This window comes from Squalius cephalus (genome assembly GCF_949319135.1).
Source record: "Squalius cephalus genome assembly, chromosome: 24".
Classification (NCBI taxonomy): domain Eukaryota; kingdom Metazoa; phylum Chordata; class Actinopteri; order Cypriniformes; family Leuciscidae; genus Squalius; species Squalius cephalus.
The window spans coordinates 17,317,633-17,343,059 of record NC_137145.1 but is presented as its reverse complement, the minus strand read 5'-3'; the positions used below and the strand labels follow the sequence as shown (position 1 = coordinate 17,343,059).

The window sequence follows — 25,427 nt, the reverse complement described above, 5'->3', positions numbered from 1 at the left end:
CATTTGTCTTCTAACACAATATAACAATGGGCAGTTTTAGAATTCCATGGATTATTATTATTTTTAACAGTTTTTCTGAAGAGCTCTTTCAAAGATGTCATTTCCACCACTTTTCAATTTATGTATTTTATTACAATATAATATTGTAAAACTGATTATATAAATCACGTATCACAACATCAGTGGCTACCTAATCATGTAACAAAATAAATCTTAATACTTCATGAACTTAATGGATTTTTATTTAAAGTTGCTAAATGCCACGAGTTGCCACGAGTTGGGATTTTTGCCTACAGCATTTCATTTTTGCTCAGGTCTATGTTTATTATAAGTCACTCACACATATATTGTAAGTAATGAACTATTACTACTTGATTTAAAATACATTGAGATCCACATCATTGGTTATTCTTATTTTTTTTCTTAAAAACTGTAGTGGTGGAAAGTGGTGGAAATGACGGTTTATGGTGGAAAGATTGTTTCTGTTTATTTTTACTTAAATTGCCAGTCCAAAATATTTTTAACCATGTATTTTATTATTTAACACATGTGAGTTGAACAGTATACCTAATAGTTTTAAAAATAATGATTACAAATGATATGCAAATGATATGAACCTGCTCAAAACATTCATATAAATATAGATAAATAAAAATAAATTTAGAGTGTACTGGAATGGTTATATATAAAGTTCTCAGTCCAAAAGCACAAATATGTCATGAGAACATGCAAATAGCGCACAAAAACTACATATATCATGTCCAAAGCTATGCCTGTAATTTCTCAGAGGTGGAAATGACGGAGGTGGAAATGACATTTTAGCAGTTTTTCTGCAATATTAGCACTCCCTCATGTCAGGCTTAGCTACTTTTGGACTTATGTTTACTCGTAATAAACATAAATACACTATTTTCATATTTGTTGTACATAATTCAACCGTACTACAGCCAAGGTGGAAATGACGCTGAATAAAAATACTCTGTATAAAAGCTTGAGTTACCTTGATTTATTTTCTAGTGCTGAAGAGCACATGTGCCTGAAGTTTCATCTTCAACTAATACGTCCTTTTCACTATTATTTCCATGATTACCAAGTAAATAAAATATTTAAGGTGGATCTATTAAAGTGGATTTTGTTGAAGGAGGTGGAAATGACGGAAAACCTGGGGACAGACTTATTTCATTCCAAAAATAGTTCAAAATTATGATATACATATAGAATTTCGATGGTATGATATTATTTTATTTGTCCTTAAGACAAACATGTTAAAAATATTTTTAAATCAATCCTTTAATATAATTTAACATTCAAAGAGGGCCAGTCTGGGTTGGGGACAAGCATAAAACTGCTAAATCTGCTAATAAACAGCCTTGCAAAAGCATTTTTAAAAGAAAAAAGGGGTAATATTTGGTGGTTACTAGGATGTTGGAGCATGAACTTCATAATGACAATTTATTTGTGCACTTGTTTGTTTATTTACAAAAAAAGGCCTAGGACACAAAAGTGCCTGTAGTTGGAGAATCACCCATATATCATTAGACACTTACAAAGAACACGACAATGGACAGGTCTTGTTTAAAAAATTTATTTACATAAAATTTGTAACAAACTTAAAACAGTCAAAAACTTTTTTAAAAGTTAAATATTTGCATAAGCTGGTCACAAACATACACGTGACCTAAATTTACCTTAACTCCTAAACAGACTTGAGGACAACCCATCTCAAGTGGTCCAAGCACAAAGACCAAAGGAAAGAAATGTGAACAGATAGAAAAACACGTAATTCATGTGACCTCTAGTCTAGTTTGTAACCAGCTGTGATAAAACTGAACTTATCTACAGCCTTTTTTTTCTCCTGACCAGTAAGTGGTGTGAATAAATACAAGAAAGGAGTATCAAAACATTTAGTAACATTGGCTTTATAAATGTGCACATGCAACAAGGAGGACACTGAGGAGCTAAAGCACAAAAGCTAAGGTTAAGTTTCACTTTGCATATATAAGAGCCATTTCTTTGATAAAAAAAAAAGAAAAGAAGCATTGATCATGTTGCTCAGTAAAAGAAACTGACCAATCTGCAAATCTGCAAAATTTGAAGTTTAGTGCCTTGCCTTTATCTTTACCATCATCTAAACAAAGTCATGCTTACGTTTTTCACCTACATTTTCATGCAAGCACCATCAGTATAACACTACTTTACATAAACGAGTTATCTTAAACTTCAGTTATTTTCTACTTCCTTTCTAAAAAAAAAAAAAAAAACAATTCAATAAAAAAAAACTTCCCTCAGAGGATGTTGATTTGTATAAAATGAAGTATCGTTTGAAAAGCGATAGTCCGATGACACAGGGACAAGCAAAGTGAACTAGAAATCTGCATGTTTATGCCTTAGTTCTTTAAACAAAAATATATATATATTCACATTAAATGTAAGTTGTTCTCATGCCCCTCAGTGTCTGGCACAATTCTTTAGATGTACACAGCAGGCAAGGCGGATGATGAGGTCAGGACAAAGCTTTACCGCAGTGATGAGGTGTAACTGAGCGGTACGAGTGATGATTTTTCCCTGAGCATGTCACCCTCTTTCATGTTCACTAAAAATGGCATGTCTTATGAATCGAGGAACACACTGGGGAAGAACCCCCCCTCCCCCCTCCAAACTCACATCAGCAACAGGATTCGTAAATAGAAAGAAAAAAGTCTTGGTGCTTATCAAAAGAAAGGAAAACAGAAGTGACCTTTTTTCAGAGGTGGGCTGCTGTGTCGAGCACGAGTAAAAGTTGCCTGAGAACACTGATCTGAGCGGTTTGTTAAGTCAACCACAATAAAAGAAATTACAATCAGAACAGATCTCAGATCAGCGGACTAGGGAAACTTCTACTCGCGCTCCATGATTCGTTATGGACTTCTTCAGCTTGAGAAAAACTGATGTGGCTCAAACGTACTCCTTGCTGCTGCTGGGGGGTCTGGAGGACCTGGGGGGTCCGGAGGACTTGGGGTACTTGGGAGAGGGTTTACCCTTTGGGCAGGAGGCAGCCAACATGCCTCCACCCATTATATCCAGGAACGCACCTGCCCAGGCGATGAAAATGGCTGCACCAAACTCATACCTACAGAAATAGAGTATTATATTATGAGCTGTGACTTCCCTTCGCAGTACTGAAAGAGAAACTATAAAATAAGGTGAAGCACATGGAAAAATGCCTATACTTTTCTTGTGGTTGGCAGCCACAGTTAAACTTACTTTGTATTGACAGGTGTGAAGGGGTTGTAGAAGTCCCGGACGATTTGACTTGTAAACCAACCACAGGCAACAATGCTACAGAGGGCTGAGGAATGGGAGAGAAGCGATAAATTAGTTACTTATGAAAAAAAAAATTCCAAACAACACAGTATTTGTTTTTGACACAGTATCTGCCCACTGACTAGGAGTGAACATTCTCTGCATGTCATCTGTCAAAGTCATATTCAGAGCAATGCGAAACCAAAACTGTGAAGATAGATATTTCAGACCTGGAAAGAGTTCCTTTAACCTTGACATTTAAAAAATGCATTTTTATTACTTATATTTAACTGCATATTTCAGGAATTCTTTTACTTTTCTAGTTCACAGAAACTCTGTTTTTGTCACTGCTGTAGTTTAATTACATAACATTAATATATTTATATTAGCGTGAACGTACCTGCAACAATGAGGATTATCCCGCCTGTCATGGCAATGCGGGACTTTTTGACTCGGTCATCACCACCACAGTTAGTGCACTTCATGCCCATGCTGGCCACACCCAGTCCCGCTACTGTGAATAGGATCGCTACAATCATCAGGGCACGAGTTGCCTGGAGAGCACCTGAAAGAGGGGGAGGGTAGAGGAAGAAAGAGATTATATTTTGTTCTCGACATGTACATTCATGACAGTGACATTCAGACTACCCACACCATTAAAAAAAAGCTTATTTTAAACACATTTACTTAATCGTTTATCATAGTTTAAGTCAGTTCAGCACACAAAAAGTGGGCCAATAGTGAATCAAAAAGATTATGAACAGACTAAAGGGTTTTGAAATGGCCCGATTGTTTTTTTTTCCCTCTCTCTGACTAACGAGAAAAGCCCTTCCCCCACTACACCTGCAGTTAGGTGCAACAAAGACCGGTTCCAACCGGAAGCCTCCTTTGAGAGAAGATTGTACACATATGTGGGCAGCGATTTGTCCTTTAGATACAGAGAAGGAACTGGTTTAACCAGTCATGGGAACTTGGGTTTCACTGCAACAATCCATCTAGTTTTGCTTTATGGGCATGGCTCAAAAGCATAACACATCCTTTTAGTATCAAGCCAAATTATTAAGAAAATCTCAAGTTATTAGGAAGAACTGTTTATTAGGAGCTCGCCATCTGAAGTAAAATGCATATTAAAATCTTAAAGATGTACAAAATGGCTGCTGGCCATTACGTCACCTTGCCGGGTATTTCCTTACTTTGCTTGTGCCCTGTTAAATCTCATGGTTCATCCCTAATAGCAGTACTACAATATGTGTTGTACTTATGCGTGCATAAAATTAAACAAACTCACTGATAAGAGTTTTATTTTAGCTACATCAAAATACTGATATGGTAATTGGCTAAATGACTGAAGTGTATACTGTATAGCTATAAACACAAATGGCAGAAGCGAGCCAGATGACTCCTTTAAATCAGTCTCAGATGTGGGGAGTAAAGAGGGGACGAAATAAGGTGAACATCACAGACCCCTCTGTTTTTCTAAAAAGACTCTTTGAGTTTAAATAGCTTCATTGTCTGTTTAGGTGCTTGACAAAGGAGACCTCATTTGGTTGTTTTAATAAGCTGTTGGCAAAATATGTGAGCCATTTAAAGACAATGCCTGACTCCCCCACCCGACACAGGAGCACTGTTTCCGCGAGTGGAGGAAGGGTGGGAGTCACACCCGTGTAATCATTACTTTGAGTAAAAGCGTAACCCAACCGTATCACCCAACACTAAACTAGCATTGTCCCAGTCAGAATGTTCACCCAAAAAAAATGGGGTTATCATTATTTATCCTCAAGTTGCTCCAAAACTTTCTTCTTTTCTTTCTTCTGTTGAACACAAAAGAAGATATTTTGAAGAATGTTGGACAGTTGAAGGCACCCATTGACTTCCATAGTATTTTTTTTCCTACTATGGAAGTCAATGGCTACTGCAACTGTCTGGTTACCAACATTCTTTAAAATATCTGTTGTGTTCAACGGTAGAAAGAAATTCATACAGTTTTGGAACAACTTGAGGGTAAGTAATGACAAAACCCCATTTTTTGGGTGAACTATACCTTTAAAACCATATTTTGTTTATTGACCAACTGAATACAATGCATAATCTCCTGTTTTGACTACTTTGGCTTTAAAACTTTCACTGTTCCAACATTCCTGAAGGACAGCTGCCCTTTTTACGCTTTGAGCTTCCTTTGACCCAAAACGAATGGATACATAAAACTCCTTGTATAAGAAAAGATAAAATCAAAACAAATACCATTATCTAACACCAAGCTCTGCAAGAATGTGAGAGATACTCATCAAACAGATTTGTATGACATCAAACGCCACTAGCCAAAATGAAATTTCTGAGGGAAGGTATGGCATAACAGGTGAGTGTCCTTGCTGTGGTAACACGAGACGAGTTGCTATAGGGCGTGGCAACGACAAACAATTTGGGTGCTAGCTTTCATGAACGGATAAAGACAAACATCACAAGTTTTAAATATGACTTGCTCCTTATATTTGACAGATAAAATAATAATAATAATAATAATAACCAAAAGTTTTAAATGTTATCGACAATGTTTAAAAGTTTTGATTGTATTATTTGCGCTGCTAACATAGCTGTATGACACGAAACAAATAAATTATATCAGTAAGCTGGCACCCATCGACGCCAGAACACTCGTATCATTAATTATCATCACAGCGTGAAGAAAACATCATTATGCCAGTACGCGCATGCGCCCTCTCAGGTACAGCGTTTCAGCAACGCAAATGCTTAGTTTAAAACCATAATTAGAAGGCTATTCTTAAAATAGACATCCAGTGGTGTTGTTGTCGTCAATAATATAGCTTTTGAAAAAACTTACAGGTGGTTTGCACTTACCATCGAGTTGTAGGATGGAGTCGTACACCTTGCACTGGATTTGTCCGGTGCTCTGAGATGCGCACGACATCCAAAGGCCTTGATACATCGCAATCGCTGTGATTATATTATCTCCAACGTAGGCAGACATCTTCCACTGAGGCAAGATTGTGCCAACAATGAGCCCAATCAAACCCAGAACAGATAGAGCAAATCCCAGGAGCTGCATTCCTTTATTCGCCATCTTCTCACAATGAATTAAAAAAGATTAACTAGTCTGAAACTATATCTCTTTGATATCTGGAAGCAAAAGTTCAGGTCGGTTTCTGTAGTCCTCCTACTTTGAATGGGTTAAATTCACAAAAATGTGTTCGAAATGTTTTTAAAAATCCGCGTAGAGCCGTTGTGGATGCCCTGACTCAGACACCTGTTGAGTGAAGTCGCACCTGCTTGAATATGAAAGGAGCTGTTGATTTGAGCTTTAAGAGTCCCGTCCTCTTTATGGGCGGAGACATTCTGAGTTTCGTCTAGGTTAGGTTCAGTTTTTTTGCCCATGTTAAATTTGTAGAGGTCGGGGGTTTCGTGAATCGTGACGACACCGTATCGAAGTATGACAAATCACAGCTTGTCATACTTTCATCGTTTGTTGATGTAGAATGTTTATATCAGCTCGTCTCTGACCTGAATGTCAAAATGCCTCGTTCAGATGGATATAAGACTTTGTTTAAGCCCTTCTCCAAATAAAATGGGCTACATTATGCAGTTTATTTATAGGCATGCATATATATATATATATATATATCATATAAATAAACTGCATAATGTAGCCCATTTTATTATATATATATATATATATATATATATATATATATATATATATATATATTTGGAAACATTACGTTTTATTTAATGTTTTTGAAAGTAGTCTCTTAATCTCACCAAAGCTGCATTTATTTGATCAAACATACAGTAAAAATTGTGAAATATTATTACAATTTAAATAAACTGGTTTCTGTTGTAATATCTTTTAAAATGTAATTTATTCCTGTGATTGCTCCAGTCTTCAATGTCATGATCCTTCAGATGTCATTCTAAGATCATTTCTTATTATTATCAGTGGGAAATCATGATACACTGCGCACTCAAAAGTTTGGGGCAAGTACGATTTTTTAAACCTTTTTTTTTTAAAAAAAGAAATATTTTTATTTAGCAAAGGCACATTCAATTGACAAAAAACAAAACAAAAAGACAGGACAGACATTTATAAAATTAATAAATATTACAAAAAAAGTTGTTCTTTTGAACTTTCTATTCATCAAATAATCCTAAAAAAATAACAGTTTCCACAAGAATATTAAGCAGCTCAACTGTGTTTAACATTAAAGGTGCTCTAGGTAACTTTTTAACCTTAACTGAACAGCTTCGGAGTCAGTGGAATGGTTATATTACTTATTTCGGGTTGAATGGTGGTGGTTTCGCACCCCCCTGGTGCCCGAGAGCGGAAAAAACTCACTTGCAACTTTGGGACGCGGGTCGGTGTCAGGAAGTATCGCGTGATATCAGGTCTCGCGATGTAACGAATTGCTTGACGGCACTGCACACGTACACGCCCCTATTCAAGCACCGGCGGGCTAGCTATAAGCAAAGGGCAACGATAGATTGAGTTATGGCTGAGGCTGAGCCTGTAAAAAAGAAGCAGAAAGCTAGGAAATCTTTGTCGGAGGACCAACGAAAGAGGAAACGGGAGACTGACCGAGCAAGAAGTCAGACTCGAGTAAATATATCAGACCGGCTTTTTCAGAATGGTGAGAACTGAGAGAAACAGAAGCCTGCAAAACGGATGCTGATCCTGCTGTTGCACTTGTAAGTTAAGTATCTTTGGAATAAACTGTGTTTAATATTTAAATTTCAAGTAATTGTGACCTCAGGATGTTTGCTATTGTCTGTAAAGGTTTTTATTATGATCGCTGTCTGTTAGGGGCTTACTAGTACGCTAGATACTATCACTTTGATGTTAGCATTGTCATAGCAAACACGTTTGATTTCTGTAGTTGTTTGGCCGTTCCTCTGTCGGTTTTATTTGTGTAACTTACACTTTTATTTTATGTCACTAAGTCAACGCGTCTGATAGTAGGCAATATCAGACGCGCAAAATGTTGCACATATCATGATCGAGCTAGAAAAAACGTTCTGATGTTTTCTTAGACAAGCAAAGGTAAACCATCATTCTACCAGATGAACTTATAGACCTTGCTAATATAACTTTAGACAAATATTAGCCTCCGATATATATATATATATTTTTATGCTCATGCCCACTCTCCCAAAAACAAACAAACAAACAAACACGAAAGCAGTAGTTCGCCTCGTTCATATCGTTCGTTCCCGGTAAAAATACTAGTATGCATGACAACACAATAAATAAAAAAATCGCCATCAGTTGGAAAGAAAGTATTGCTTTACTTGCCTCGGTAGACATAACTGGTTTTGAAATAGCCGGTTCCTCTGCTCAGCTAGGTTGACAGCTGATCAGCTGGGTTGCTCGTGGCAAGGGGGGAGGGACAACAGTTCGTTTTTACGACAGAGTGTTTGAAAGCATTATACTACCAGACACTAGGGGGAGCTCGTAGAGAAAAAACACTCAGACTTGCATAGTGTCCCTTTAATAAGAAGAACTGTTTCTTGAGCACCAAATCAGCATATTAGAATGATTTCTGAAGGATAATTGAAGACTGGAGTAATGATGCTGAATATTCAGCTTTGACATCACAGGAAGAAATTACATTTTAAATATACATTTTATATATTTATACATATAATAAATAGATTGGGGTCGGTTCGATTTTTGTATGTTTTTAAAAGAAATAATAAGATTTATTGGATATTTTGAACGGTAGCTTTGTTGACATTTTTCTATTTGGGATTCAGTGTTCAAACAAATTGTTGTGTTACTGAGTCATACTTCTGAAGGATGACATTGTTACAACCGAAGTGCCGAACACAGTGAAATGTCATGACAATCTTAGACCAGCTAATTGATTGAGGAATTATTTTTAGACTTCAATTGACATAAGCGAGTGAGGATTATAGCCACATAAAGGAAACCCATAGACTGCATGTCACAGCATTTACAGGAAATGACCTAAATGCCTAGACACCTAAATGCCATGTTTGTAAATTAGCATATTGACACAGACACAATATTGTTTGGGAGCATGTAGCTGTACCTTGCACTGGGGTTTTAAACTTCTTTAAACTTAAAAAAAAAAAAAAACTTTAGTGCCAAAGCAAATAATATATATATATATATATATAAATCTACTGAAATGAACTTATACCTACTAACAGAGTAATGTTAATGTGTAAACATGAGAAACATTTTTCATATTTCAGGTGATTTTAAGCAGATTAAAAAAGAAATAATGTCAATTTTTTATATACATTTGTTTTGGCATGAAATTGTATGTGGGCGTTCTGGTCCCTGTACTCAGGCCTGCCCAAAACACGTTTTCAAACTGTTGTTTCATAAATAGATTCTTTTCAGTGTTGTTCTGACATGTATTATAAAAAGCCAAACTGTTTAGGTTCTTACTAACCACTAGTTCCTTAGAAATGTACTCTTCAAATAGTTTTCAGCTGAGTTATTGCGCTTAAGGATATTTTTCCATTGCTGTTTATTTTGCCACATTATCACAAACATACACGGAAAGAGAAAAGGCGTGTCTTTACTTTAGACATCATACGAATTATGATGTCACAGGTTTCAGTCTGTAAGATAGATATGATTCACACGCAAAGTGTGCATGTGTCACTTCCTAGTTTATGTGAAACTTCACTTAAGTGTTATTTGCCTCTGCTCTCATGGGGGAAGGGTTTAACGTATCGGTACTGGTCAAACAGGTTCTACCGTGAACCACACAACATCAACCCTGGGCATTTCCTGCAAATATAAGCTGAAGATACGTACATATAAAGATCTCTGCTTTGTATTTCCCTCCACACACGCAATCCACAAGAAGATCTAGATCTAGATACTATCTTATGCTCTGGTGAGACATTTCACACACCCTACCAGTCACCGTCTCAGAGAGCATGAGAAACTCGGAAGTTTATTTGTGACATTGTGTGCAAATGCAAACCTATAAATATCATCCTCATGGCAGTATAAGAATCATCTTTTTTTTCTCTCTGCTCTTTTTCCCGAGCAGAGATTTGAATGTCACCTATATGTTTTTGGGTGGTGGGGGAAAGGTGTAAGGGAGGTTTTATTAGACCCACCCCTATAATTGTTTAGAGTTCCAAGTCAAGTAATTCAAACTGTCAACTGATAGTGATTCATAGCTGGGAGTAAATGGGAGCGAGAAGCTCGTAATTCTGACAACTACTGTTTCGTTCTCATGGTAATGTTATCATGTATTGCTTTATATAGTTTAATTAGCTCTGGGGTGTTTGTATACATATATATCTTGTAGCATGTGGTATTATTATCACTTTGATCTTACCCATAGTTCCTATGGAGACGAGTTTCATGGAAACTCTTTCTCTCTGTCTGCTCATACACGCAGTTTCTACTTTCTACCGCCCCCTGTTGGAAATATCCCGCTAGTGTTCAGTTCAGCCACTAGGGGCAGTCGTGGCCTTTCATTGTAGCTTCTGTCCAGGGTCTGACTGTTCTGACATTTGTTTTGTTCTTCCCTTTATCGGTGTAATGGATGCTTAACATCACCAAAATGTCTCAGAAGACACTTCCTGTTTCTCTCTTTGTTCTTCCTTATTGGTGATAACAACAATGTCCATTTACATCCTAATGAGAACATGAAGGTGAGATGGAGAGAATAAGGGAATAAAGGACAGAAGGGAATGTGTGGGAATGAGATAAAAGTGAAATCAATGGCGATGTTACCTGGGCCTCACAGGGAAGGATAATGGAGGACATTGGGATAAATACTAAGTGTGTGTTTTTGTAAGAAGCTGCATATAATCCATATATCTGAGACAAATAGTGAAATCTACATGCACTATTTCATTTCAAATTATGACCACAACCATTTAAATTACATTTAGTTTGTCACTCTTTTGCTTTATTGACAGCAGCACTTGAGCTGGATATTAATTTCAAAATGATCCTATTATTTCTCATTCAGATTATTTTAATATGACCTATTCATAACCCAGTAGTTTTCTAACCCAGTAGATATAAATCTCAATTTTACCATAAAGTAGGTATGGATTTTTTTCAGAAAGGTGATTGTGACCCTGGATAATAATAATAACCATTTTGGAGAAATTACAATAAATACAACAAAACTATAATCAAAATAAGCAATTGATTGGAACACATTTCTATGAACACTATTCAGACAGTCTGAGCAAATGAAGTTTTATGTGTATTTATATCTGAGGTAATATAATATTCTTGGTAACACTTTACAATAAAGTTGCATTTGTTAACATTAGTTAATGTATTAACAAACATGAACTAACCATAAGCAAATACATACTGTATTTGTTAATATTTGTTAACGTTAGTTAATTAAGAAAAATACAGCTGTTCATTGATTGTTCATGTTTCTTCACAGAGCATAATGTTAACAAATACAGCTAGTAAATAATGTATTTGTAAATGTTGAAATTAACATTAAAAATGATTAATAAATTCTGTAGAAGTGCGGTTCATTATTAGTTCATGTTAACTAATGTAGTTAACTAATGTTAAAGAAACCTTATTGTAAAGCGTTGCAATATTTTTCATTGAGGATGTTTGAAGCATGTCATGAAGTTTTTGTGGTCATGTCATGTTAATATAACAAAATTAAGTATCAACCTTATGTTAACTATTAAAGGAACATAAGGATTAAAGTGACAAGTAGGCTCACATCCTTTCAGAATCAAGGTTGCTGACTCAGGCTTCATTTGCATTGTGCATACAGCGTCTCCTTCATCCACTAGAGAGCAGTATAAAACAAGTCTTAAATTGCTGCAGTCTCATACTCCGAAGACCTTGGCGATCAGTTTAAGTGGTACAATCAGGAGAGAGTCAGGAGATGTGCTCAGGAGGCCTCATGGCAGAGCTAAAGGCCTCAGGGAAGAGTTCAAATAGTGTGTACGATGTCAGGTTTGGATGCACGCAGCATACAGAGTGAGAAGCTTTGAGAAGATGCCACGTTGGATCAAAATCATTCAAGAGATCATAGAGGCTTGTAAGGGAACACAAGTATGAAGTGTGTCTGTGTGCGTGTATTTGCTTTCTAGTGTGTATATGTGCATGTAAGACTTGTTTCTGCATGCATTATTCTTGCAGCGTATATATATGTGTGTGTGTGTGTGTGTGTGTGTGTGTAGGGTGAGATAAGGAAGGGAAGCCCCGGTCTAAATGCTCTGCCCAGATGGCAAATGTAATGAGGAGCAGCATGCAGAGGTGCGTTCTCTGACCCTGCCACCCTCGCTATCCTCTTCCCTTCCCCGGGGAGACGTCCATGAATAATGCATGGTTCAATTATTACTTCTAACATGTTGCTGTATTTCCTCCAGAGCACTGTGAACACAGGCGAGATTGCAGCGGGGTGCCCTGCAATCTGCTTTTATGTGGTCAGTTGAAAGACTTACCATTAGAATTTACCCATTGAAAAAAAAAAATCTACTGAGCATTTATCACCCTTGACAGATTTGTGCATTACTGTTGTGGTTTACCTTTATCGAGGGTTGCAGAGGTTTGCCGCAGGTGAGGGTCTGATACAACCATGACTCATTGCCTCTCTGATGCTTTCAAATTCAGCCTGGGGACTTTGAAACAAGTTCTGGCACGCTTGTGTTATCGGGTGTGTAAAAAAACGTGATTTAGTGCATTTTTTTCTGCTGCCAGTATCTTATGGAAGCCCAAGATGGCATCAATAATTGATGTATTTCAGCCTTCTTTTTGTGTTTTCTTGTAAACAAAGTTTTAGCGTATTCTCGTTCTGTTTTTCTTGGTCTGGACCCAGACAGCAACACAGTGTCAGCCCAGATCCGGCCCACATCTGGGAAGAGGGCTGGATCTGTGCCGATACTATGTTGCTGTCTGGGTCCAGACCAAGAAAAACAGAACGAGAATACGATAAAACTTTGTTTACAAGAAAACAAAATTGTAAACAATTCCCCTTTCTGGGGAGGTAGCAATTTCTAAGTACAATATTTATATCCTTCATTTACGATCGTTTTTACGTTGATCAGTGACTTAGCCTACTCAAGTTGAAATAGCTCTATTATGTCTGTTAGTGATGAGTGGCCTTCTCATGCACTAACAATTTCAAACATTTTGCGTAGTTATGAGTGCAGAAAAAACAAGCACAATTTCTAGCGGATTTTACGGAGCCCCACACGTACATGACATGCAAGAAAAAAAAACTTAAAGGACAAGTTCGGTATTTTACACTTAAAGCCCTGTTTACAGATCGTTTCTGATGAAATAGAACGGTTGAGATAAAAATGTGGACACATGCTGCTGTCCCGAGAATTTTAGGTTTATTTCGCTTCCCCCCCCACCTACACAATGGCAGCCTATGGGCACTGGAACAATCCTTCCTAAAACGCATTAAACTTTCGTTTACAAAGACGTGAAACTCACCGAGTGGTCAGGGGTGTTCACTGATATGCTCACAAAAAAATCGCTGAAAAAGATGCTTTCCAACAGGTGTTTTACCATTCGTTGTAAAACTGTGGACCTATTTTTCCAAACGTCTCACACCCGTAGATTCTTCCGTTGAGAGCTTGAATAATAAACACTCCAGCCCAGTTGGTGGCGATAATGCACCTTTGCCAATTACAAGCAAACCACTGGCATTTCATTGAATACACAGAAGAAGCAGAAGAAGAAGCGGCGGAGTAATACCGTACCGCACACAGCCCATCCAATTCAAGTCAATGGAGGAGACAAAAACTACGATAAAACCTGTTGGAAAGCATCTTTTGCAGCGATTTTTGTGTGAGCATATCAGTGAACACCCCTGACCACTCGGTGAGTTTCACGTCTTTGTAATCGAAAGTTTAATGCGTTTTAGGAAGGATTGTTCCAGTGCCCATAGGCTGCCATTGTGTAGGTGGGGGGGAGAAGCGAAATAAACCTAAAATTCTCGGGACAGCAGCATGTGTCCACATTTTTATCTCAACCGTTCTATTTCATCAGAAACGATCTGTAAACAGGGCTTTAAGTGTAAAATACCGAACTTGTCCTTTAATTGTGAGCACAATTTACTAATTCGTTCACTCGATTTATAAATCGTGTGCACTATTTACTATTTAGTTCCTTTGATCTGCTAAATCGTGCGTACAATTTACTAATTCGTTCCCTCGATTTATAAAGAATTATGCGCACGATTTCGAGGAAAATCTCGTTGGAATCAGCGGCGAATTAAACTTCTGGGTTCTGACGTCATATCTGCACCACTCTATTGATGGATCGGAACATCGGAATGAGGGAGCTGCTCGCAGACAGTATTTTGCATAACGCGCGCCCAAACTATGTCCATGTTAGGGCTTGCTGCGGTACAACACAACCTGTCTCTCCCGCCGCTCCCTCTCTCTCTCTCTCTCTCTCTCTCTCTCTCTCTCTCTCTCTCTCTCTCTCTCTCTCTCTCTCTCTCTCTCTCTCTAGCGCATGCGCTAGCCTGAGAGCACACGCAGAAAGACCTTCGGAAAAAGTGTGCCATTCTCAAAACCGGTTAAAATGGGTGTAACGGTTCAAATTACTCACGGTTTAGTTTTTAGCACGGTTTTTGGGTCCCGGTTTTTGGTACGGTTCTGTATGTGTAATGTTCAGGGTAAGGACTACTGTCAAATAAAAATAAAGAAAATAAGAACAAATAATCCAACTACAAGCAACAGCAGAAATAAATACAATAGAGCAAAGAAACAAAAAGTTTTTCAGGTTATTTAGGTCTAACAGTAGTTTTCAGGTACATCAATTCAATAAAGTAATCAAATGTAAAATAGCATTGCATATAATTGTCACGGTATAAATTAAATAAAGATTAAGCTATTCAGTCAAGAGCAGCAAGTGATTTCCTTGTCTTTTGTTGTTTGATTAACTTTAAAAACAGACAGCAGGAATATTAGGCTGCTGTCATTTTAAGACTATGCCCAGAACAAAAATACTGATTCTGATCCACATGCGTTGTCTTTCTCGACTGTTTACATTCATTTAAGACATAACCGACTATGTTTACTAGGATACTTACCAAGACAGGCAGGTTCAAGCACAAATCAATATTTGTGCGCTGTCTGAGAAACAGCTGCCCGTGTGCGCGCTTTGGATGAGTGCACACACAGATCTGCACTTCGCTTGCACTCTATCAACGGCACAATGATTGGTCATATTAGAGCATACAGCACTCCTATTGAACAAAGTTTACAAAGAGTGACTGTTTTGTCCTTCATTTTTTGATAATCACTGTTGTAACGTATTGGGAGTGTGATGGGTGTGAAGTTACATTCATGCTATTTTAAGGCATGAAGAAATTATTTTCACACGTTTAAGTCATTTTGGTGATCAAAGATGATTAACAAAATGTGCAAACTTACTGATGAATGATTATAGAATGATGTTTAACAAACAACAGTTTTGAACATTTGATGAGATTGGGACCACAAGAAAACAAGAAAATAAGACAAAAAAAAAAAAACTTCAACTGTGTTTTCTAAAACTTTCAACAGTTTTTTGCGTCTCCCTTCATCCTGCAGAGAAATGATCACTGTGCAAACCATCTTTTATGATGTGTGCCATACATTTAAAGTCTTCACTCTTTGATTGTTTAACCCAAATGCTGCCATTATCTCAGATAAGCAATCTGCCTTCGAAATATTTCTGAATATTCACGCAGCAGGAGTCCTGATCTAGAATTAGTTTCTTGGATTACTTTTACTTAAACAGCAGAGGGATCTGAATTACGTTTCGCCCTCCCACGCTGAAATTCAGACCCTGTTCTGCATGTAATTTCCTCATATTAATCCATCAACTGCCAGCTAATCCTCAAATGAAGAAGCTTGTTTTAAGAGTTTGTTGGGTCTGTAAAGGCGTTCAAGACAATTATCTCGGCTTGCTTGAAGGGTCTGGAAGATGATCTATGATTGTATAACGAGTCTGCATGCAAGAGTGAGAGTGGGCTGTGGTTTATATATCACCCTGCGGTATTAATTCTGTTCCTCATCTGATTAGCGAGACTTCCTGTAATGCAGTGACATAATGCAGATGTTCGTAGGTGGCCAGTGAGATGATTAGTCAAGGTCTGGTGACATAGAAAAGGGGAAAGTTTAAAAAAATACTGCGCAGAGCGAGTGTTTCATGTGAGTTTTGTCCGTGTGCAGTGTGCCAATTCTAAGTGAAGGGAGCAGAGGTTGTCTGTCACCTGTCACCTGACTGCTCACCTGTGAGTACCTGCAGCTGTCTGTGCCATCTGTTTCCTACATGCCTGAGATGTTATGCATGGTAATGTTCTAAAACCAGGGGCACATATTTTACACAACATCACAAGTCCATCACACAGCTTACAATAATACAAATATAACTGTTTATTCAATAATATGTAGTAATAAGACACACCTCTCCCTCCTCCCAGCCCAGAGATGTATAATTGCTCTAGAAACGTACACAGGATGGCAAGTTGGAGGTCAGGAGAGGGTGCTAAGGAGATCCTGTGCTCTGTAACAGGGAGTCCTTTCCTAGTATTTCCGAAGTGGGATGCATGCAATAGAGTCTTAGTTCTCTCCCAGGTGTGTCGGCTTTCAAGAGCAGCACGTCCGCCATGCTGGTTAGGGACGCAGGGGATGGCCAGCTGACCCCAGCTGTTAGTCTATGGTCAGCTTTCTTCGAGTCTCCGCGTAGGTCTCCATGCTGTTTCATAGGGCAGGTGTGTGTAGCTCCGCCTCCATTGGCTGTCAGCCAATCAGCCTGTTCCTGCATTCACTGCGTAAGATCGAGGGCGGGGCTTATGCAGGAAGCCATGTTCCGTTTGGCAGTTACTGCCACACTCAGGCAAACCCTGGCTAGTGGAAGACTTTGCTTTTTGGAAGACGAGAAGATAGGGGAGAAAAGGATTGGCTTGTTTTCTTCTGCATTTCATTTGGAAGACCTGATTAGAAAAGGTGCGTTGGCTTTCAGGTTTCAGGTTTTTTTTTTTTTTTTTTTGCTTATGTGTGGGTGAAGAGGTCTCGAAAAGTCCAATTAGTTAGTCTGTTAATGACACAGCTTTAAAATGAAAAAGGAGAAAATAATAAATAAAAACAAGTTTGCACAAGGGAAAATATGTCAGAAAAAGCAAAACAAGGTTCATACATATTTTCCACTAAATATAAAAGCAAATTTCAAGGAAGTACCCATCAGTTCTTCAAAATTACATTTTTCACTGTGGGTGAAATGACCTTTAGTTGCTTCAGTCAATATCACAATTTAATAAAAACAAATACAAAAAGAAACTCAAATCTGTACATGTCCACAGTCCATATGGCTCAGCAATTTTGGCAAGACCAGGCAGTCCATCTTCCCAAAAGCACCCATTTTACAGTACTGTCATCATTTTTTGATTGCATTTAATATTACTTTTTAATCACTCTTTGATTTATATACACATATTTTTCTCCTTTACTCCTCTGAGATAGATAGTATGAAATCAATTATTCGTCACAAAAATACAGCATGAAAACTTTAGAAGTGTTCCCTTGATCGTCTCACTGTCTTTGCATGCTTTAATTGAGGGCAAATGAAACAGAGGGTGGACTCAATGCGTCCTTGAGAACTTGCCCTGATTTAAAAGAGAGAGCGAGAGTCAGGAGAGATCCGAGATCATAATACTAGCCGCTTCACAGCAAAACCAGGTCTGGACAGAAGAACGAGAGCGAGATCAAGCGGGCAAGGCCCATTTGACAAAACCAAAATTGGGTTTACGATCTGAATGTCACTTTATCTCCATGTTGTATCCTCCTCCGCTGCTTTCTCGCCGACTGGAAGTCCCAAACACACGCACAAAAAAAACCCTCTCAGTTCATCATCTGCTAATGTCCTCGGGTTCCTCGGTTGCACAGGGAAATTATTGCTCACAGCGCTGGGCTATTGCTCTCCAGTTTGGGTTTTATTGAGTCAATCGATCGTTACTTCGCTCTCTCTCTCTCTCTCTCTCTCTCTCTCTCTCTCTCTCTCTCTCTCTCTCTCTCACACACACACACACACACACACACACACACACAGAGCTGGAGGGAAGGTTAATAGCCACTGGACACACAGGAGAGGGTTTGGGGAGATTGCTCAGGAAATGGAGCATGACTTTGGAGCACACATGAGGGGGCGTGTGTGCGCCGCATTCGTCCTTGTGTTCTCAACGTCTCCGTCGGGCCAGGTAACTACATCACACGCGCGAGCATAAATGTTCCCTTCCCCCAATCCTCAAAGGACCCTGTTCCTCACCTTCCGCTCAATCAGCAAGAATTCATTCAGTGTCTAATTCACAGAACAGGAATTGCCCTCATCATTAGCACCAAAGCACAAGCTCTCCTCCAAGAATCCAACTTAATAATCTTCTGGTTTTGCTCCTCATAATCTAATGCCTCTAAAGTGTCTTCCTCTTCCTCTCTAACTTCAATCACTGAGCCGCCCTCAGGACTTTCACTTTCTCGTAGCCAGCGAATCGTCTTCATCCCAAACCTCATCTCGCATAACCAAACTTTCTTCAGACTTTCTCATGCTACACATTACAATTTCTTTTAAAGGAATGTTTCAGGTTCAATACAAGTTAAACTCAATCTACTGCACTTGTGGCATAATGTTGATTAACACAAAAATTTATTTTCTTTTGTCCCTCCTTAAAAAAAAAAGGGTTACAGTGAGGCACTTACAATGAAAGTGAAGGATGCAAACGGACGTAAATGCTAACATGCTCACTGATTTAATTGAATAGCCACAAAAAATAAAAAAATGATGATTTTTACCTAACTAACCCTTTTGATATATGACTATGAAACAGCTGTAAATCCTTTAAAAATGAACCCTATTCACTTTCAGTAAGTGCATCATTGTAACCCAAGTTTATGCCTTTTTTTTAAAAAAAAAGAAAAGAAAATTAGTTTAAATACACTTTGGTTGTAATCAACACAATGTCCAAATGCTGTTAATTAAGCTTAACTTGTATTGAACCTGGAATATTCCTTTAACTTGGCCAACTTTTATTGAGACACATACGCGTACCATGCTTCAACATGCTAAAAACGTTCTGCAACATGCACAAACCCTCACTGACATCCGCTATACGTTCTTCTGACTTCCTGTTTCATTTACCTAAATATTTTCATTCATTGAAATATTCATAAAAGTTTCATTCATTGTATTTTAACTACTTTCTTTGCTGGCCAGTTGTTCAGGACACAGCTCAAGGACATTGAGATGACCATTAAAACACAAATACGAATCAACAAATGACCTTTTTTTTTCACATGGAACAACAGCAAAACCAAACTTGTGAACCTGTCACATCTGTAGCCACTCAGGTCGCACATTCGAACCAGTTGCTGTTGGCCCACAAATGATTGATGTCATAATCACAGAGCTGGTCTCTTCCCTTCTGAAGGACAAAAGGGCACCATCTGTAAGATGGTTGACCAACTCTTTACTCAAACACACACATTGCAAACAATTTACGGAGTGTGGTGTGTGTGGACTGGGAAGATGCCTGTGGAATTACAAAGAGGTCCTGGATGTCGCAGCACTTCCTCTTGGTTATGTGTCAATTATGAAACCTGGAGAAGGTCATCAGTCAACAACTCCAGGCAGATTAAAATTCCCAGACACGACCGAACCATTAAAATGATCAACTGTGTGAGCCAATGTGTTTACACATGTGTGCCCAGACTGCCACACACACAAATAAACAGTGGAAGCAGATGTTCATTTCGCATCATTCTGTCTCTTTCACACTCTAATAGACACGTCTAACCGCACACAATCACTGCGTCATTGATCGGCTCGCCACAATTTAAATTTGCATATTACAATTTCTCATCCGAACTGCTTGAACGAGCCGAACGTTCTCGAGAAAAGGAGTAAATAATTCAAGCAATCATGGCTGGACTCCATGTAATCCCCTGTACGAATCGCATCAAAGAGCTATCAAACAACTGCCCCGAATAATCTGCACTCGTTTGCCAATGATATGGATGCTGATCCGAGCTCACTGGCCATTAAACATTAATAGAGTCGTCACAAGAGAATTTACTTGTTTTTTCCTTTTTTGGATCTTACAAGGTGTAGCCACAATTAAACCAAAAAGAGATGCGTTTGGGTTGTGGATTCAATCTTAGCTCATTATCATCGTCATCAGGTTGTGTTTGAGAATATCAGTGGAAGGAATTGGAACTACAGGGTTTTGTTTAATTTTAAAAGCTGCCCGATCACATATTCCGGACGATACCATTGGTTTCCCTGGCAGCGGCCCAGAAGAAATCAATCTACACCTGCAGACCAATAGAACTGGATCCTCCTTGAATGGTCCAATAAAACAAATTTTACTGCACTCCTTACTATAGTTCTGATTGGCACAGAGCAGCCGTTGGCAAAGTGATGGCAGGAAAAAATTAACCAGTGAGGGTCTCATCTGCTGGAATCATTATGATGATATTACATAATAACCTCTCTCCCTCGCGCTCTCGTTCTCACACCCAAACTCTTCGTTCAAACAAAAAGAAACCGCAGGGAAAGAAGTCAATTGAATTCTTCAGTTAGAATATGTATTGTTAGCATTTTTTGTCAGCATGTGGGGGCACAGAAACATGTTTTTCAGGGGATTATAGAATCATATGGTGGGTCAGGTGTCATGCCGGGTCAGTGGAAATATATACGAGCTGGTTCGACCGAGAGAGGCAAGGATTCTCCTCTCATTGCCAGGGGCTGCTGTCTGATCACGCCCCATTCAAAATCAAGCAGCCGCTCATACAGCTCTTCCTGCCCCTATTGCATGAAGGAAAATGGAGTTCTCAGTGTCACTGAAGTCCTTCACCCTCCCTGTGTGCGCCCCCCTGTGCTATGAAGCATCAGCTCTGGGCGCCTCTTTCCTGCCGTTCTTGTGGGAGGGGGAGTCTGAAGTCTTTACGGTTTTGCGAGGAGGACTCTGCTCTGCTACAAGCTCATGCAGTGAAGGTTCCTTGTACATGGCCACTGAGGGAACGAGAAGAACAAAGACACACTGATGTTATTTAAAGCAACAACAGAGGAATTAAAATAACTTTGTCATAAATAGTTGCACTATTCATGAAACTGTGGAAAATGTAAAGCTTCAAGAGTCTGCAACTGAAAAACCCATACAGATTGACCAATAATCTGAATATTGGGAGGGCCATTAGCTGGTGCAAGCTAGTAATTATCTGGTCTAAACTAGTACAAAATGGATATTAGCTGGTCTATGCTGATCCAAGCAGGTTATTAACTGATTTAAGATGGTTATTGGCTGGTTTAATCTTGTGCAAATTGGTTATTAAATGGCGTAAGGTGAATATTATCTGGTCTAAACATGCAAGCTGGTTATTATCTGGTCTAAGCTAGTATAAACTGGATATTAGCTGCTATGCTGGTGTAAACTATTAGATGGTCCAAACAGGTTATTAACTAATCTAAACTGGTTGTTAATCTGGTGCAATATGGCTATTAGCTGATCTAAGATATCCATTAACTGTTGCAAGCTGCTTACTAGTTGATCTATGCTGGTTATTATCTGGTCTAAGCTAATGCAAACTGATTATTAGCTGATCTACGCCAGTGAAAGCAGGTTATTAGCTGGTCCAAGTAGGTTATTAACTGCTCTAAACTGGTTATTGGCTGGTTTAAGATGGTGCAAGCTAGTTATAAGTTCATCCAAAATGGTTATTAGCTGGTGCATTCTGGGAATGTGGTCTATTTGGTCTAAGCTGGTCTTTAGCTGGTGTATCTGTATTAGCTGGTCGTAGCTGGTTATTAGCTGGTTCAATCAGGTTACTGCTGTAAAATTGTTAGTGGCTGGTTTAATCTGATGCAAGCTGGTTATAACCTGCATTTATGCTAGTGCAAATTTGTCCAAGCAGGTCATTAAGTACTCTAAGATGTTTACTTGCTGGTTTAATCTGGTGCAAGATGGTTAATTAGCTGGTGTAAAGTGTTTTTTAGCTAGTCCAAGGTGGCCATTATCTGATAGAGCAAGCTGGATATTAGTCATTAGTCAGTGCAAGGAGGTTATTAGCTTGTCCAGGTTGATTATTAGCTGTTTGAACAGCCACCATGTTTAACCACCTTAGTTGGTTAAGCCACCTTGCTGGTCCAAAATGGTCTAAAAATGGTCTACTAGCATATAAACCTGCTTGGACCAAGTTTAAACCCCTAGTAGAATGTTCTAAAACACAGTTACCACTTTAGGCTAGTTTACCATCATAAAATGTCTCAAGTTTATTTAAAACCTGATCTGACCTTCAATGACTTTAGGTAGGAAGTGCGCAGCCGCTTTGGTCTTCTTCACGCGGTTGCCCTTCATTACTTGGCCGTCCCGGTTGATGCCAATGTACCACGAGCGTCCCGACTGGCTTTGGCGGTACAGCATGGAGGAGTACGTCACATAGTAGTTCTCAAACACACTCTCTTTGAATTTGCACTCTGGGTTGAAATGCTCCTGCCAAAGAATGAAAAACACAAATATGCTAATAAGTTTAGAGTTCTGAAATGCATGCACAGATGTGTGTGAACACAAAAAGATGACAAAGTTAGCATGTTGAGAACAGAAATAACAATGCCGTATTTTTGATTGTTTGGGCTGCGTCTATAGGGGTAGGGGAAATCTCATCATGGTGTTTTTCTGAAAGCAATGTTCTCCAGAGAGCAGGACGTAGATTATACTACTCAACAACTGCATTCATTTGCATGACTGATGAACTTTACACTGTCCCCAAAGGTACTCTGAGAGTGGAAAAGCGGTGAGCTCCACTCAACATACGTACCGGAATGCTAATGTAAACATACAAACTTGAAAGCAGAGCCCACAAATCTACAGATACTCAAAATGTCACGACCTGAGATGAAGAAAAACACACTCCGCTTTCAACCTAAAACTTTAATTTAGCACGTTCCGAGCATAACCTCGCTGTTCCCATTCATCTCCCTTTCGCTAAGAGCCCTTCCCACCAATACAAGCTGCTGTAGCCGGGTGACTGTAACTAGGAGCGACATGTATACATCTCTCTTAGTCTTCGTCAGGGTCCTTGCCCTGTCAGAGAGCAGACCCAATCAGCAGGATTGATTTACTGAGGGTAGCCAAGCAGAAACGGCTGACTGAAGACTTTCGGCAAGCCACCGGAGACTGAGAGATTTAGACCGGGTGAGGGAAAGAGAAACAGAGAAGATGCTGGGGTCTGGAAGGGAATGAAAGGGTTACAGGGAGTTTTTCTTCCCCACTATTAAGCAGCTTGAGTGAAAACTAGCAAATACAACCAAATTTCTGCCTGTCTGCTTTTAGTCTATGCAACGCTCAGGATTTTTTTTCTTAGACTTGTCTTCATCAGCTCTCTCGTTCTTTTTCTTTCACTCATTTTATCCAACCTACCCTCCCTCCCTCCCTCCCTCCCTCCCTCCTGGCCTATGCATCAAACTAAGCAGCTTTTGCCTCACGTATTTGTTGTCCTCCGAATCTCACAGACGGAGGAGATCAATAGATGATCAGCCTTATGGAATGCTAATTACAATCTAATCGTGTGAATCGAGTTACCATGGCCACCGTGAAGGACATCAACACCCCCCACCTCACATTTTCAAGTTCAGGCTTCCAATATATTACCCTGAAAGTTGACCTTTGACCTATTACACAACATGAATCACAGCATAGCTTGTGGTGGAACAATCTTAAGACATTAAGAACTTGATCTCTATCCTCCGACTCCATCTACCAGGAGTTGACCTAAAGTCAACCTAAGTTCGTTTTTTTTTTTTTTTTTTTACATTTTGATGCCAAAAACCTCCATAGGACAGACCCCCTTCCTAAAATATAAATTCAGCTCCACATTTTCACAAACAAACTTTCATTAACCCTTGTGTTATGTTGGAATTCTGTGCACTCCCCTTATGGTCCAGGTCAAATTGACCCGCATTGGATTCAATACAATTCCTCAAAAATCACACTATGAAAAACAACAAAGATTCAGGTTCAAACTGTAAACTTTTAATATCAACATTTGTCAAATATTCCAAAAAATATATATCTGAAGATATGATTTAATGAAAATGTTTTTTAACCATTTTTTAAAACTATTTAAAATCTGAATATATGTTATATTTATATATATTTGCATATACATTTTTTTTACTTTTTTTTTTTTTTTTTTTTGCTTAGAACATCATAACTGAACAATTAATCAATTAATCTGAGCTAATTTTTCCTGCTGTCTATGTCGAAGTCTCAATATATTTCAGATATCTTGAATATATAAATGAGAGCTTATTTTACTATCTGTGTCTGTCAAAAAATTTCATTTGTAATTTGCAATTAATTCTGAACACCATGATTTAGCTTTTTCAAGTGTGTTTGGTTTGGGTTAGAGCACTTTTAGATACACTTACACTTTAGAACTGGAGTTGATGCCCTGACATACATAAAATAAATGTTTTTATTTTGTGTCTGTACAGTTGCTTTTGAATAGCTGCCTATGATGGTCAAATTGACCTGCGAACATCACAAACGTAATAGTAATTTTGTTTGTATATGTAAAAAAAAAAAAACACCAGCATGTTGAAACTTTGCATGTTCATGATGATAAATGTGAAAAAGTCACAAAATATCAAGAAAAAAAAAGGTTTAATATTATTTAGGTAGCTTGAAAAAATAAATGATAGGTAATTTTTACCATCTGTGGCTGACAAAATATTTTTCTGTATTGAAATAAATGTGGAAAACCAATTATTTTAGCTTCATAAGGTAGTAAAAAAATAAAATAACAAAATATAACAAGAAATGTTATTATTTTGGGTCCGTACAGTTGCCTTAGAGCATTAAAATATGCGGGTCAAATTGACCCGCGAACATCACGAAAGGAACAGTAATTTTGTTTGTATATGTCAAAAAACACCAGCATGTTGAAACTTTGCATGCATGTTCATGATGATAAATGAGAAATAGTCACAAAATATCAAGAAAAAAAACATAGGTTAACCAGTATTTCCAACGACTAGAAAATCTAAACGGGTCAAATTGACCCGCAACATAACACAAGGGTTAACACAGTATGAGAAATTAATTGTGATATTATAAAAACAACAAAATTAAATAAGGGTCAAAACTGGCTTTTAT

General features: G+C 38.3%; 2 protein-coding genes across 2 annotated transcripts in view; both read right to left on the bottom strand.

Moving 5' to 3' along the window:
• Positions 1–2,021: 2,021 nt before the first annotated feature.
• On the bottom strand, positions 2,022–6,665 carry cldn7b (claudin 7b). The gene is made up of 4 exons (XM_079861007.1): positions 6,139–6,665; positions 3,683–3,847; positions 3,244–3,328; positions 2,022–3,109 (listed from the first exon to the last, which is right to left on the bottom strand). The coding sequence occupies exons 1-4, from the start codon at positions 6,359–6,361 to the stop codon at positions 2,935–2,937; spliced, it is 648 nt and encodes a 215-aa protein (XP_079717133.1). The 5' UTR covers positions 6,362–6,665; the 3' UTR covers positions 2,022–2,934.
• A 9,978-nt stretch (positions 6,666–16,643) lies between these two features.
• The window catches only part of fgf11b (fibroblast growth factor 11b), a 59,572-nt gene continuing 50,788 nt past the window's right edge, over positions 16,644–25,427 (bottom strand). The window contains exons 4-5 of the mRNA XM_079861002.1: positions 22,565–22,763; positions 16,644–21,286 (exon numbers count right to left, since the gene is read on the bottom strand). Coding sequence (XP_079717128.1) covers positions 21,153–21,286; positions 22,565–22,763 — 333 coding nt within the window. The 3' untranslated portion in view covers positions 16,644–21,152. The remainder of the gene's footprint in view (positions 21,287–22,564; positions 22,764–25,427) is intronic.